At 41.7% G+C, this 15,973-nt stretch overlaps 2 protein-coding genes across 3 annotated transcripts in view; one reads left to right on the plus strand and one right to left on the minus strand.

Annotated features, from left to right (window-relative positions):
• The window catches only part of CMSS1 (cms1 ribosomal small subunit homolog), a 263,733-nt gene that overhangs the window by 164,904 nt on the left and 82,856 nt on the right, over positions 1-15,973 (minus strand). The window lies entirely within an intron of this gene.
• LOC119945022 (filamin A-interacting protein 1-like) lies at positions 1,179-10,627 on the plus strand. The gene is made up of 4 exons (XM_038766032.1): positions 1,179-1,430; positions 2,184-2,357; positions 7,036-7,214; positions 10,502-10,627. Exons 1-4 carry the CDS (start codon positions 1,179-1,181, stop codon positions 10,557-10,559), a joined length of 663 nt encoding a protein of 220 aa, XP_038621960.1. The 3' UTR covers positions 10,560-10,627.

Consider the following 15,973-nt stretch of genomic DNA (forward strand, 5'->3'; position numbering starts at 1 on the left):
TGAATTCATCCATTTCAACAACTGAAGACACATTAAATGTTAGGCAAAAGAAACCAAGTACCGCATGACAATGCTCTCCAAAAGCATCACTCAATTCACTTCTTGGTTTTTTTGTCAATACTTCATTGCTTCTCATTCGTGACCATCTGTTATAGTTGGCAGTTAGACAAAGAAACCAAAGTATTCTAAATATGCAATACATCCATCAGATCTATAGCCACTATGGCTACAAAAACACTGGTCAGGGTAAAACAAAATAAATGTCAGCGTTAGCTTGCATTATTCGACAGATACGTTAATAGTCAAAGAGATTATTTTTTCAGCTCGTTGTGGGAGGCAATGTAACTGTTATATTGTACTCTCCCAAGTGCTTAGTACAGTGATCTGCACACAGTAAGCTCTCAATAAATTCGACTGATTGACGGATTGATTCAGAAACACTCAAATGGCTTTTTAATAATGCTGGAGGAACACATCCCTTTTCAAATACTTCTCCTCACTGCTTTCAGATCTCAATATATGCACACTTAGGTGTTTCCATCAGCTACGGAGGATTTACCAGAAAGAGCATATTACTGTACGTCACCATTTCCTGATTATCCCCATGAAAAATTTAAAAAAGGACAATTGAGGGCCCTAATTAAAATATACGGCAACGGCTGTAACATAAATTTCTTATTCTCCACTTTTCGGCTTGTTATTTCTGGATATTAAAAAAAAAGATGTTTATTAAGCACTGACTATGTGCTGTAGTAGATACAAAATAATCAGATGGTTCCTCCCCGACAGTGTCTTATCCCCAATTTTCAGATGCGGAATCTGTGCCACAGAGAGATAAGTGATTTGCCCAAGATCGTATGGTAGTGTCTGACGGTGGCCTCCCTATCCTGTACTCTTTCCAGGAGGCCAGCCTGGCTTTATTCACCTGAGGAAAGGCTCAGAGCCCATCAACCTATCTACAAACATGTGTCTTCTTCCCATGGGATGTGGGAAACAGAATGGCATTAGGAAATATGCAAATCTTTCAAATAAAACAGAAATGGGGAGCAGGGGAGATAACTCTCCCCAACAGTGACAGAAAATTCATGTTCCAACACTAAGCACACACAAGAATGCGTGTACCTGGTGAAACAGAGGTGTAGTCCAATATCTCTCTGCTCCTTTCAGCAGGCTAAAAAATGCGTTCCAGAAGCAGTTACCCTGAAGATCCAACCCGGACGATGCTGAGGACATCCACGGCTAAGACACCATGCCCTGCGGCTGGAAAACTGGGACGGAGTCAACGGGGGAAGGTCTATGCTGCTGAAACCAACACCATTCTCAGAAGTCCCAGGACTGAAAACCCACGGAGGGACTCCTCCCCGCAAAGAGACAATCTCTCCCGAGATGATCTGCTATTTCTTCTCAGCATCCTGGAAGGGGAATTACAGGTCAGCTGGGCTTTGGGAGGTTGTTCTCAAGATTTCAATTTGGAAGCTGGGAATTTGGTGCAGGTCCAGTGGAAAACCATGAGAAGTGTGCACTTGTGTGCACACAGCAATGTATGTACACACACACACACACACACACACACACACACACACACACACGCCTTTTCTTCCAGCCAATTCATCATGTTTAAGAGAGCTGTCATTATGACATGCCATTGGAATGCTTGTTGTGAAAGGTCAAATCCTCTGCATCACGCTGCTCAGGAGCTTCAGTGCACAAACACGTATCAAACAATATTAGGTAGCTTCAGGGTTGACAAAAACGGCAATAGCTGCTTTTGTACCTTGTGTGAACTTGCTTCTAGAATTGCCACACTGCATTAACCTGGACAAAAATCCCCTAAAAACAGCTGTCTTGGAGAAGGGTTTTTTTTTTTTCCTAGTTCAGAAAACTCAGTGGAAGAAATTTTCTGCCATGCTTCAGTAAAGAGTATCACATTACCCTCCAACAAAATATGGTACCCCAGAGTCTCTTGCTGATCCCTGTGGGTTTTTTAAAATTCCGAAGTGAGCCTAGTTTGCTACCCTTTTGAATAGTGAATTAGGCCCAATATTATTTAAATATTTAGGAGAATGGAGAAAAAGAAAAATCAAGGCCCAAGAAAAAAAATTGTCGGCTACTGTTAGAAAGCCCTTTGCTAAGCATGCTGCTTCCTAAAGCCAGTTTTCTGAAATACCTTATCTGTTCTACAGGCTCGAGATGAAGTCATAGGGGTTTTAAAGGCTGAAAAAATGGACTTGGCTTTGTTGGAAGCTCAATACGGCTTTGTCACTCCCAAAAAGGTGCTAGAAGCTCTACAGCGAGATGCTATTCAAGCAAAGGCAGCTCAGTGGCAGGAGGATATCTATGAGAAACCGATGAATGAGGTATGTACCACATAAAGGCTCTGAATAGGTGACCAAAGAGGTGATTTCCGACTGGAGAAACAGCAGCCCAGTGGCGTAGCGGCTTTATGGTTCAAACCCTCCTTCTGTCATTTTTTATTTTATGCCATTTTTGCTCTCAAATACGTTTAGCAGAAGCCCTTAAAGTGGAAAACCAACGAAGGCAGGATGCAACGTGCAGAAATGAAATACCTCATGTTCTAATGGGAAGCGAAGGTGAACTCACACATGCTCTCGCAAATCATGAATAGAAAATTCTCTACGCTTTTTCCAGGCTGCAGACTGAAACCTACAGAACGATATACAGTTCATTTCATACTAATACACACACGCACACACACACACACACACACACACACAGTCAGGAAAAGGGAAGGAGCAGAGCTTGTTTCTGGGATTGTAGGATAAAATCTCAGGCTATAATCTAAAACAGAGAAAGTTCAATTGCAGAGGTTAATTTCTTTGAAAACACTGAGGTATTATGTCATAGAAAGTTTGAGCTTGAATGGAAAGGATCTGAACAGCAGTCCAAGTAATAAGACTTCTAATAAACATATAGCTCTGCCTACTATTTTGCATACGTTCAAACCCCCTTTTTCCTTCAAAAACGTAATGGCAGCAAAAAAAACTTTTAACGCCCACTTCTTTGGCAATTACAAAGGCAAAGGAAAACATTACTCTAAACATGGCTGCCGTGGCACAGATGCATGGCACTCTGTCAGCCCTGTAGTTTGCTGACCTTTTCTTAACTAACAGGGCTGTTCTCTCTAGGGCTTGCCCCGAGCCATCGGTAACTGACTGGTTTTTAAAGCAAGGAAGGGATATGTTCCAGACCAAAGTGAAGAGAGGAAAGGCAAGTGCTGGATCACTCTCCCCAGAAATGATCTCTAATGTGCCGGCTACTCTAGCCCCGGATGTCTCCTGAGGACACGCTGCCCGTCTTGCCAAACCGTGAAGCGATTTGGTCATGTGGATCGGCATCTCGGGCGGGTTAGCATGAGACCACCCAAACTCTGTTGACTTGTAACTTAATCCAAACTTAAACATGAGGCGCCAAAGCTGCAAGTCAAGTGTATTAAACAACAATCTGGTTCCCAATAGATTAAAGGATAATTTGGCAATCCAGAATCACTGACTCTTCATGGACAAACCCTTCTGTATTGCTTCAATTACCAATGAGCTGAGACACAAAACTAGACCATCGCTTGTGCATAATTATTTAAAACACAAAATAATCTGATGGACATCGCGTCCGTATGGCCAAACACGAAAGAAACCAACTGATCAACAACACAACATGTGCCTGTGAACCCAATCAGAAAATTTAAAAATTGAATCAAAATCAGCCTAGACAGAATATTTTAAACCTATCAACTCTGAAGATGCTTTTAAGCACCAGGAAAAATTTAGGACTTTCCTCAGCAAGGCACAGACTAATCAGAGTTGAGCCAAATGGTCATCCTAGATAGTAACTTTCTGTCCCAAAATCCCTCTCCTGCATTTCACGAGAATGGACTCCAGTGAGATTTTTCTGCCCTCCTTTCTATGATCGGGGGTCTTTTGACATCTGGCTCTAAGACAAGCTATCATATTGTCACCTCTGTTCCACGTACACCTGGCCTAATGCAGCTGGAAGGAAGTGGGCAGTATTTCAATGCTAGGAGACCAACTTTATTCTAAGACTTGCTGCTTGTGATCCTGTCCAGTCATATGAATGATGCTCAAGAACACAGATGAGGTGTCTGTGGGGAGGTCAGGTTCCCACACCACAGTGGCTGGACAGTCCTACAACTCTGAAGGCCTTTAATTTGGCCTGAAACAAAATATCACACTGCTATCACCACAGACTCTTTGACAATATTCAAAGGATAGCCTGGCCTTCTAGATTTTACTTCCTTGTCTAGTGTTGCTTCATTTGGTCCAGGCGCTACCTAGTTAACAGGAGTCTGGGACGAGTCTTAACTCTGCGTTGCAAATATAGGTTTTTGGTTTTGTGTACGGAGGTCCAGGCACAGAATGCTACATCGTTTCGGTACTCTTTCAACATCACAAGCCCATAACGCCCGCTTGATTTGGCAAAGCCATCTTCGATCATGTGTATGTCTTCTTGTAGAAGGGTCTCTAGGGCACAGTTGCTTATGAACATACAGAGTTACTTCCTGGCCCGAGGTTATCAGTTAACGAGAAGTCTTCCGGGATAGGCAGACTCAGACAGTGAGTGGGTCATGTCTGTGCAAAACAATTGCAGGCCAAATGCACTCAAAATTCCTACCTACCCTGCCAGGCCAAAGTGGAACTAACCTCAGGAGTCCTCGATTCTCATTCATGTAGCCTCAAATTTTCTGAGGGGGATGCACAGTTCCAAAGACAGGCAAGTCCATCTATTTTGAATTGTTTCCCCTGCCATGAATCAGAGAAAGCCAAGGGTAAGAACCATGGAGAGTCTAACTAAAGTACAGCAGATGTGAAACACGCTTTCTTATGTTTCCCTTTTAGATAGGCATGGGTGGAAAAATCTTATTTTTTTAAAAATTAAATCACTCCAAATTTGTTAGCAACACTGACCAACCTTCCTTTAGATCCAGCCTGAGCCTCCACTGGACTGCATGAGGATGTTCACAAAGGGAGCGAGACCCTTTACGCCTTAGTTGGTAAAGCTTATTGCCATGAATAAACATGAAACATGCTTCCCAGCACAACACCCCTGGATTACAACCGAGGTGTTCCACTCAAGACTCATTTAGAGAAACAGTGGGCTGAATTTCACTTGAAGTCTAGTCTGAAGACCAACATCAACATCCAACACTTGTCTGCTAAGTGACCTTGGGCAAATCACTTAGCTTCTCTGTGCCTCAGTTACCTCATCTGTAAAATGGGGACTAAGACTGTGAGCCCCATTTGGGACACGGACTGTGTCCAACTTGAAGACCTTCTCTCTACCTCGGCGCATAGAACAATGCCTGGCACATAGTGCTTAAAAAGTACCATTTTTAAAAAAAGTATTTTAGAGGTGGAAAGTTTAGGCTTTTCTTTTCCCCATCACAAACAAAGGAAACATTCTATACAATTATGTCTGAGGATATAGGAAAGAACTTGGTGTTTGAATAGGGTTCTGAGCTTCTGGGCAACTCACAACTCAGCAAGCTGCGATCATCAGAATACACTGAGTCAATTTTACAGGAGCTCCTCCCTCCAGGCTGACCACTGAGGCCCAGAAGCTCAAGATAGCTTGCATGTGATTATAATGACTTAACCTGATCACTCATAACCTAATTAAAATACGCCACGATCTATTAACAAAATTCTAAAGCTGCTATTTCAGCTTTAACTATCAGCCTAAAGCCTGGAAAAATGTTTTTTTTTCTTTCAAAACTAAATGAGAATTCCTCCAAAACTATGTGTTTTGTTTGTTCTTTTGTCATTTCTCAAACTACCATCATAGACGCATCTTTTACATGCTTTCTCTGGTATTCGACAGCACTTACCCGTAACTTTGTTTTTCTTCAATACTAGCTTTGGCTTGCAGGCTATGACCACAATCGATTCTGCTCTGGGAAAAGTATTCACTAGTGAATAGTGACTAATCGGATAGGAGAACAAAACTTGGCAGTCAGGAAGTTGTGGCTAGGCTTATTATTTCTTTTTTGTTTCCAAAGCTAAATTATACAATATGTTCAAAAGCTGCCAACACTCAAAACGCACACCTAATTTTTTTTTTAAAAAAAAACAACACAACTTGTTTTCAGCATTTAGGATTTGCAAATGGCTTATGGAAAGGTGTCTAGTTGGGGGGGAGTAAGACAGTTATGAGATTTAGATTGCCTCTTAATTGTGCTGTATGTTCTGTACCAGCTTTCAATCTATAAAATGGGGGATAATACCTATTGATCCCACTTTATTATACGCTTAGCATTTTGTAGGGGGAGCACCATTGAATTTTAATGCCAGTGTGTTTTATGGTGCTTTCTGACATGGAAATAATGTTCTGGTTTTGCTGCTGAGCAAAATTTGCCTAGCCTCAATGACCTCACTCTCATTCTCTCTCCCCTCTGCCTCAATGTCTGAAGTGATTCTGACTTGAATAGAGAGATTAAACAACTCTTTGATCTGTCTGGCATTAAATAATAGGAGCTCTCTAATGTGGGAGCACAAAGTGTCCTCTTGCAGAACAGGAAGTGAATGAACAATAACACTAAAATTCAAATATTTACACCATCTAAAATCTAATCGATAGTATTTACTGATATACACTTATATTATTTGATCTTATACCTATCTTTACCGTGTATTTATCTATCTCCCCTGTTAGAGAAAAGCCATACATATGGTTGGTTCTCTTTTTTGGATATTGGGACTGCATTAATGAGCTCTAATATGCTTTACATGATTTTACTCAGGAAACCTATAGTTTGGGTAACTCTTCCACTTACCTCTATTTATATAGAACCAATTAATAACACTAACAGGAATGCATTAGCACTTGTCATTTACCTTAGACAGATGCCGTGAAGAATAATTAAGAATTTCATGCACTACTGATATGAACAATAAACTATGAATGACATGAATGGAACCAAAGTAAAATCTCTTTAGAAGCAAGTCCTTTCAGGCTGAGATCAATCTGCTGAAACTAACACCAAGGTACTTGTTTCTTTTGTAGCTGGACAGAGTTGCTGAGAAACAGAAAGAATCCTACAGACGGATGCTGGAACAGCTTCTGATGGTGGAGAAAGCTCACAGGCAATCGGTACGAGAGCTGGAGGAAGAAAAGCGGAAACACAAAGAGTACACGGAGAGGAGTGATGAATTTATCAGTTTACTGGAACAAGAATGTGAAAGGTAAGGCTTCCTTAGAAGCACAAGTTGGCACTATTCTAAAATGGTATTTAACTCCGTTAACCAGATTTCTATTCAACCATGACATGCTATTGCAAGTCTGTGGGAAGGAACACCTCAAGGAATCGTCAGTCAACATGATAATCAGTCCTGTTAGAGTGTAAACTAAAGGCCAAGTCTTGTGCTTTGTATAGTGCGCTGCCCTTAACAGGTGATCAGTAAAGAGCATTTCCACTGTTATTTCCCCCTTGTACTGGAACCTTCAATGAGGATGGAGACCAACTAGTTAACCATAAGAAACACTTGTTATTGCTGGGTACCTGTGCCACTTGTATTTACACTTTATGGATGTCTAAGAGGGCTATTACAACACTGTTCCTCCAAGCAAAGAGAGATCATGTGCTGGATGAACTAGGAATCTTATCCAGGAAGCCCCCTCTTATATTCGTAGGGAGTCCTTTAGGAGCTATGGCAGGGCTAGCACTGGAATCTCTGGGACCAGAAACTGACTAAAAATGAAATTCTGTAGATTATTTGTCTTTCGATGGGCTTTCTCCTTTTCTAAATAGTTACAGAGTTCAAGCAGTGTTGGGCATGTCCACCTCTACTCGTCTCCTCCCACAGAAACATTAAGATTTGTTGTGCTAATCTGTCTGGAATTATTATTTTGGACAGATTTGGTTGTAGACATAAACATGACTTTTCTGGGGCACTCCACGGTTGACGCAAGCCAAGACACCCCTGGAATCCCTAACTGCTGGGGCTCAGCAGGCCCGAATATCGATTGCTTCCAAGCCCGGCACCCCTTCCAAAAATCAAAAAGATGCTTGTATCAGCTCTGAGCCCCAAAGGACCTCACTGAATTGGCCCTAAATACACTTTCAAATATCCATAAGAGCAGATGAGGGCTTTGAGGGAAATCTGGCATAGAGGCAATTGTTTAAGTCATAGCCATTCTAATATAACATTTGTTATTTGATTAGACAATGTTTTAAGAAAATATTGTTTTGGACCCCTGTGGTTTGGCACCACTAGTCTTATTGCTAGATTGGCACTAACTTGAACACAGACACATCCTTTCATCTCTCATTATTAACATTTATTCAACTCTGCCAGAGAGCTCTTGCTTTATTTAATAAAGGTACAGGCTGTCCTTGCCCAGGATGACTGCACTGACTTAGACGGACAAGACAATAAAGACATGGGTGCGGAGGGTGGGAGTGAGTACGGCAGTTGCAGTATGCTTTTAATATCTTCTGTTACATCACCACTATCATCTGGAATAAGACAATAGAGATAGAGGGGGCTGGCCAGTAGGAGAAGTGTGTTTGAAGAGGATTTTATAAGCAGAAGGGCATGAAAGCTTAGAGAACAGATGGAGTAGATTAGGCAGAGGGAGCAGTATGGAGAACAGATACTGGGAAATGGGAGAAAGAACCGGGAGACAAACGAGAGACCGGGGCTTGTGGGGAATGGGCAATGGTGATGCAACTCAAATTCACACAAAGGGAATCGAGGTTTTGCTACCAAAGACTTCGAAAGCAAGAGCTTCAAATGTCAGAGGGCCTGGATTGCCAGCCTCTCAAAGGGAAAAAATAGTTAATGTGAAGAAAGCTTCCTCAGATTTGAGAGAGTGATTAAACTAAACGTGTTGCTCAGAAGGAATCGGAAAAAATGAGTAGAATGCCTCTCATTCCCTGGATAGCAACTGGAGGAGATATGAGAATACAGTATCTATTTCCATTTGCTCAGGCAAAGCTTCCAGATGGAAATGTTTGGGTGTGAGAATGGTAAGACTATTCTACACTCACATGATGCATAGATAATTCTTCCTCTGCTCCATCTGAATAACATCATGTTTCCCCATTAGCTGCTTTCACCCTTCCTGCCACCCCTCCCTTCTAGAGGTTGTCTATGGACACTGAGGTGCATGAGAAGCAGCGTGGCTCAGTGGAAAGAGCATGGGCTTTGGAGTCAGGGATCATGGGTTCAAATCCCAGCTCTGCCAATTGTCAGCTGTGTGACTTTGGGCAAGTCACTTAAGTTCTCTGTGCCTCAGTTCCTTCATCTGTAAAATGGGGATTAAGATTGTGAGCCCTCCGTGGGACAACCTGATCTCCTTGTAACCTCCCCGGTGCTTAGAACGGTGTTTTGCACATAGTAAGCGCTTAATAAATGCCACCATTATTATTATTATTATGAGAATTTTGCTTAATGCAATAGGGCCTATAACATGAAACTTAAATATAAATCATACATAGCTTGATGGGAAATGAAAGGTGGGGGAAATGACAGGAAAGGACCCAAGGAAGCATCTTAATTCTCTCCCACAGATGTAGGCATTCAGGCACAGGCAAGCTCGGCCAGGGCAAAAGGAGATTAGGCTTGTCCTAATGGTAACCCATACTTAAGCAAGGAAGCCAAACACCAAATACCTTCAGACTGTGGTACATTTCCTCCAAAGCCAACAAGCCCTCTCTGCGGAAGCAAAGCTCACTGGCCTTAAGGAGCCAGATCCCAATGTTATTTCCCAAATGAAGCGTCAAACCCTCCTAACACAGAGAGGTGTTCCATGTCCATAATGAGCCATCCCAACCTCCACCTCCCAGCCCAAGAAAAAAGAAAAAAGGAGTCATAAATGTCTAACTGAAACCCTCAAAATGATGGCAAGAAGCTTAGCTCTGCTCTCTGAAACATTTTGTAATATACACCTGGAAATAAAATAGAAATTTAAAAAACGCTTCATTGAGGCGGCTAATGAAGCCTTAGAGGATGTAATAATGGATTTCAGATTAAGACTCAATTTCTAGGTTTTCTTTGGAGAATTCATTTTATGTGGAAAAACCTAAAGGAGCCTGATGTCAAAAGTTGATGCTGGTCCAAAATGCTTGCCAAACGATGTCGCTGTCATAATCGCTAAGCAACTGCTTACCCTGCTGAAAACCTGGTGTGGGAGGGAGGGAAGAAGGGAGGGCTAACTTTCATTCTCTCTCAGAAGCTAAGGCAAAATTCCCCCTCATTCGTGACAATTTTCAGGCTGTTCCTTAGCTCCAATATGAAGACAAATGTGTCATTCCATGACCCAAATTTTGTATTTGGCTGGGGGACAAGTGAAGTCTGTGTGAAAAACTTTCATACACAAAGCCATGCCAGCAATTTTTGGCCTTTTTGATGGCTTCACAGAAAACCCAACGCAAAAATCAATTCTAGTCAATGTGATTTCGCAAAATTTTCCCATAAGCAAAATACCAATCTTGCCTGGCCTTTTTTAGAAACTTTTTTTTTTACAGTTTCACCCGCAAAGAGAAGTTACGTGACAGAACTGGAAAAGTTGGCCTGATGAAATGATGCAATTAGAGAAAATGCTAAAAGCATAAGAAGAAATGAAAGCAAGTCTTTTAAACATTCTGGTGGATCGCAACATATATTAGGGCTTTTCTCAGAAGTAGCCTTTGAAGAACACTGACTCAAAACAGGGATGGTAAACCCATGTGAAGGAGCCACAGAGTAGTAGTGTGTGAGGGGGCAAATGTGTATGTGCTTTTCACAGTGTCCCTCAAAAAGGGGCCGGAATGCTTAAATAAAAAGTACCCCAGAAATCCACAGCATGAAGGATTACTTATGAAATAAAAGAAGTAGATGCAGGGTGTGGGGTTGCTTAAGGAACAGAAGATTTTCTTCTTCAGCTGTCACTTCCATCCTTTAGACAGTAAGCTAGTTGTGGGCAGGGAACTTGTCTACCAACTCTGATGTACTGTACTCTCCCAAGCACTTACTACAGTGCTCTGTACACAAGTGCTCAATAAATACTACGACTATCACTACATGGTTCCTTAGAGACTGCAAAATGCTCATGCAGCCGGCAGCTTATTGATAGATTCACTCCTGGGGCTCAAATTGGCCATTTGGGTTTTCCCAAAACTCCGTTAATCAATCAATCCATCGGGGCCGGTTTGGTTCTGCCTCCCAAATACCATTGCTATTTTACAGACACCAGGAAACTGAGGGGCTCTTCTAAGGTCCATAAACTACAAAGCTTCAACCTCATTCACTCAGGCTAACCCAGGTGCTTCTCCAAGAACAGCCATCTCCCAATATCCCTTAAAAGAAAGCATCCATTTCCGTGCAGTAATCCCTAAACGAAGATAGAATGGACCGTGCCAGACACTTTGGTGATAACTGGAATTGCCAGATGTGCTACAATATGGATTTCCCAACAATCACAGCAAGAAAACAGCTGTACCCAGGATCCACCTGTAACAATTACGGGGCCTGACGTTTCAAAGTGCATTTTGATTTGGAGTAGTTAGCACAATTGCAATACATTACTCCTAAAGGACTCGCTAATTACAGTGGAAGCAAAGGACAGTTCTCTCCCTGCCTATTCACTTTATGAAGCCATGCTGGGTTTTATTTTCACATTGGACCAACCAGGTTCTCCCCTCATCATCAGGAAAGTGTGGGATGGAGAATAAATGAAGGATACAGGATGTGCTTGTCTTTTGGCTGGACCATATATGTGACCTTTGCACTTATGTTGTCACTGAATGAAAAGGTAGGGCTGGGTCTGAGCAATGCCTCCAAAATCTTCTACATGCTCACGAAAGAGTTCCATCTTGGTTCTCTTGATGATCTTTTAAGTTCTTTGATAGTCCTTTGTTAGTTGAAGTTTTCATTAGAACAGTGCTTTGCACATAGTAAGTGCTTTATAAATGCCATTATTATTATTATAATAGAGAAACTAGAACCATCCTTAAACAAAATCCATCCCCTTATCAATCAATTCTGAATGTCTACTATGTGCTGAATATGGTATTAGGTATTGGGAGAGTGCAGTAGAGTTACAAGACACAAATCCTGCCCTCAAGTAGACTACAATCTAGCAGGGAAGCACAATGTTTCAGGCATACTGTTCACTCCAAAAATGTTTTTACATGAATATAAATATATGTGTGCAGGTACGCATGCATATGTGTGTGTTGCACATATACATATTTGTCTTTTGTACTCTAAGACGACTATTGAGATAAGATCGTATATATGAACATGGATGATGCTAGAAAGATCTACGAGTCACCCAAACCACTTTTAGACTGTGAGCCCACTATTGGGTAGGGACTGTCTCTATATGTTGCCAACTTGTACTTCCCAAGTGCTTAGTACAGTGCTCTGCACACAGTAAGCACTCAATAAATATGATTGATGATATGATATGAAGTCCTTCAACTTGCTCCTGTTCCACAGGTGTTTACAAATAACTTTCGGTCAAGAAAACGGGTAAAATCTGTCCCTGTGCAGTCATCCAATTTCTGCGAAACCAAGACAGGCCATATGGGCAGAGAACTCATGTTCCAAATGCTACAGTGTACTCTCCCATGTGTTTAGTGTAGTGCTCTGCATGCAGTTAGCATTCAATAAATACGACTGATTGATTGATAAGGCACAGAAGCCATGGTGGTAGAACACTGTGTTTCCATGGAATGAGACTGAAGGTACTGTAGGAGAGCAAGGAACTGTATATTCCAATAGAGAATCTAATTTTCTCCAAAAGCTGCTATAAGGTTTGCCATTTGTTATCGTTCTTAAAAGCCTCAGCTTTTAAGATATTCCACAAAGCATGTCTGGGTTGGTAGGACACTTTAAGAAAACATAAACACTGTCTACTTATTTATCCTATGCGGATAACCAGCAGTTTTTAATTTCATGCACACTAAACCATTGTTGCAGAATGCATTGTACTCAAATGCAATCATTTCCTTTTGGTTTTCTGGCAGTGAGCTATACATATTACATACACCCCAGACTATGTCTTGCAAGTTGTGAAATGTATGCCAGATCCCTGTACATTTGACCTTTTTCCCGGGTATTCAGTGTTTCGTTGCTGCAAAAAGGGGACCCACCACAAACATGACTTCAGCCCTGTAACTCTATCCAACAAACCAATGGGATCAGCCCAGTGCTCGTATCCTGAGATATAACGACAGGCTCTGGGAAGTGATGCACAGAGATGAATTACCTCATGCTGGTGGGTGAAAAACGGTCTTCTATTATATAGTACAATTTAACTTTCAACAGATGTCACGAAACCAAAAGCTTGTCAAACTGCACAAATCGAAAGGTTTCCACACAGCTCTTGGCTTAATTATGGGGTCAAAAATGATATAGTGATGCACCCCTTCTTGGTTTTCCTCGTGTGGACGATGAACCTCGGTTAAAGAAGAAAATCTTCTTTAATGACGGAATGACGGAGGGAGATTAACCCTAGTCTGTAGGATCACTGAATTAGACATCTAGAAAACATGATCATCCATTTCCTCCCAAGGCAGCCTAAAGGGAATGAACGCTTCCCAAATGCCTTTTAGTGAAGGGCTCCTCTTCTAAAATGCCCAATCCTCAGTGTGCTGAGAGAGCCCCAGATAGGCACCCAAATCTCCAGGCTTGTTATCAGTTTGGGACTTAACCTGCTTTGCTTTGGATCGATGAGAATTTATGCTCTGGCTACTCTCTGGAGAATGGTGTTTGTTCAGTGCACTCCTTCAGAGGTTGGTAGGAGTGAATACTGAGGAAGCCAAAGGAGAGGAGCATGAAGGCAGCTTCATAGGGAAGAAAGGAAAAAGGTGCCACACACAACTGTACTAAGAACCCAAATGAGGCTCTGATGCGTTTTGGTTTTGGTTTGGTAAATTGAGGAAGCTCAATTTACTACGTACATCCTCTCTTCTTAGAGGGTAAGTGAGGTTTTTGTCAAGTGCTGACAGTGCCATAGGATATCTCTTCTTAGAGAACAACTGGGCTACGGTTTAGGATTAATATATCCATTTATATCACAGAATGCCCAAAACACAATTTATTTCCCAAACTGTCACCCCCACACACCCAACTCTGTGTGGGAAATGTACATATGCATGCACACACACTCACTCTTTTTAGAGTTTTTTCTTTTCTTTTTCCTAGCACTGATTTGAATACTTGAGATTTCTGACGATGTTTTAATCCCAAGAGATAAATTATCCTTCTGAAATAGCATCATACCTGGTCAAGGTTTTTCTACTCTACTCCCTAGTTCCTTTAACTCACTGAAGGGAGGACAAACACAAGAAACGTAGACACCCAACCAGCTCCTGATGTGCAGCTTGTGTTTGCTTTAATTTTCTTAACCCGAGTTACTTCTAGCTCAGTTTTTCCGGTCTAGGTCCTGCATTATTTGATCTGAATGAGCACAACTATATATTCATCGTATTTCATGTCATAACAAACTACTTCAACATACTTTAAACCTTGGAAAGTATCCATCAAATGTGGCTACAAAGATGCCATAATAGAAAACATTCCTTCATCAGCAGAAATATCACATGTTTGAAAATTTGGGAGGCAAAATAGCCATTTGTAGAATACTACAAATGTAATAATTATTACTGAATTATTTCCCTTCCAGATTACGCACCACACAGTTAAACTGTTTTTCAGTTGTTATTTTGTACTACAGCTAGAGATCGTTTTACCAATCAAAACTCTGCTACTGATCCAGTTATTTCCTAAAGCTCTGGCTTCTCTGCAAATTATATGTTCAAATACAATAACATCAATTAGCCAGATAGCATTCCCACGAAGGAGTTAAAGGTATTTTTCTAGGGAGGTGGGGAAAATCGTTACTATGCTGAGGACCAATCTTACCATTCTTCTTCAACTGCAACCTTATGGCTAAAGAAAGCCCACAACGGATAAGGGAGGATGGAAATCTCGATGGAAGAAAAACTCATTCCTTAACTCCACTCACACAGGGTTCTAATTAAAGTCGGACTAACAGCGACAGCAAAGAGAAAGGTAAATCAAGTGAAGCTATGCCTTGGATCTCCCCAGCACCCATGTACAAAAAGGAAGCATCACATTTTCTCCTGTTGCTGTCATTTCCTCAGACTGAACTGTACCACAATTTTAGGTTCAAGCCCTGTACCCGGCCATGTCAAAGCTGAGCTAAGCTCACTGGGCAGGAAACTGTCCACCAAAGCTGTTGTATTGTACCCTCCCAAGTGCTTAGTACAGTGCTCTGTACACACTAAGCACTCAATCAATAACAGCCTGATTTTGGAATTTCCACTAAACTATTCTACCTACCTCGGGAATCACTTTTCTTTCCCTGTGGAAGACAGAATGGCTTCATTTGTTTTAAAGAAACTCATGGAGCACATGGTCCCAACTTCCAGTTGGAAACCCCAGGAATCTGTTGAAATCGGTGCTTTCCTAATGCCATTTTTGTAACATCACCGTGAACCTTCACAGCCCCAAAGGCAGTTCAGTAGAGCCCAAAGAAAACTGGCCTGTTTAGAGCATTGGCCTTGCTATATAGGGCTTGAATCCATTCAAAACTCAAAGCGCAAAGTTGAGAAGAACCGAAAGGGCCAAACTGTTTCAAAAGTATGTTTCAACAGGAAACAGTAGTTGACTAAACACATCAAATCGGAGGTCGAGGCTCTATTCCGAACCTTTAAACAATATTCTCCTATACCTCAAGTTCTTTCTTTTTAAAATGATGGTAATGCTAGGTGTAATGCCTGGAGGAGAAGTGTGGCCTAGTGGAAACAAGAACAGGCCTGGGAGTCGGAGGATCTCAGTTCTAATCCCGGCTTCGCCACGTGCACGCCGTGCGCCCTTAGGCAAGTAGCTTAACCTCTCTGTGTCTTAGTTATCACATCTGTAAAATGAGGACTGAACACCTTTTCTCCTTCCTATTTAGATTGTGAACACTGGGTGGTACCGGGACT

Source organism: Tachyglossus aculeatus, chromosome 24, assembly GCF_015852505.1.
Source record: "Tachyglossus aculeatus isolate mTacAcu1 chromosome 24, mTacAcu1.pri, whole genome shotgun sequence".
Lineage (NCBI taxonomy): Eukaryota > Metazoa > Chordata > Mammalia > Monotremata > Tachyglossidae > Tachyglossus > Tachyglossus aculeatus.

Coding starts and splice junctions, on each gene's coding strand:
- LOC119945022 (XM_038766032.1), top strand. CDS start 1,179: ATGCGTTCCAGAAGCAGTTACCCTGAAGATCCAACCCGGACGATGCTG. Junction 1,431..2,183: donor TCCTGGAAGGGGAATTACAG/GTCAGCTGGGCT, acceptor TCTGTTCTACAG/GCTCGAGATGAAGTCATAGG. Junction 2,358..7,035: donor ATGAGAAACCGATGAATGAG/GTATGTACCACA, acceptor TTTCTTTTGTAG/CTGGACAGAGTTGCTGAGAA.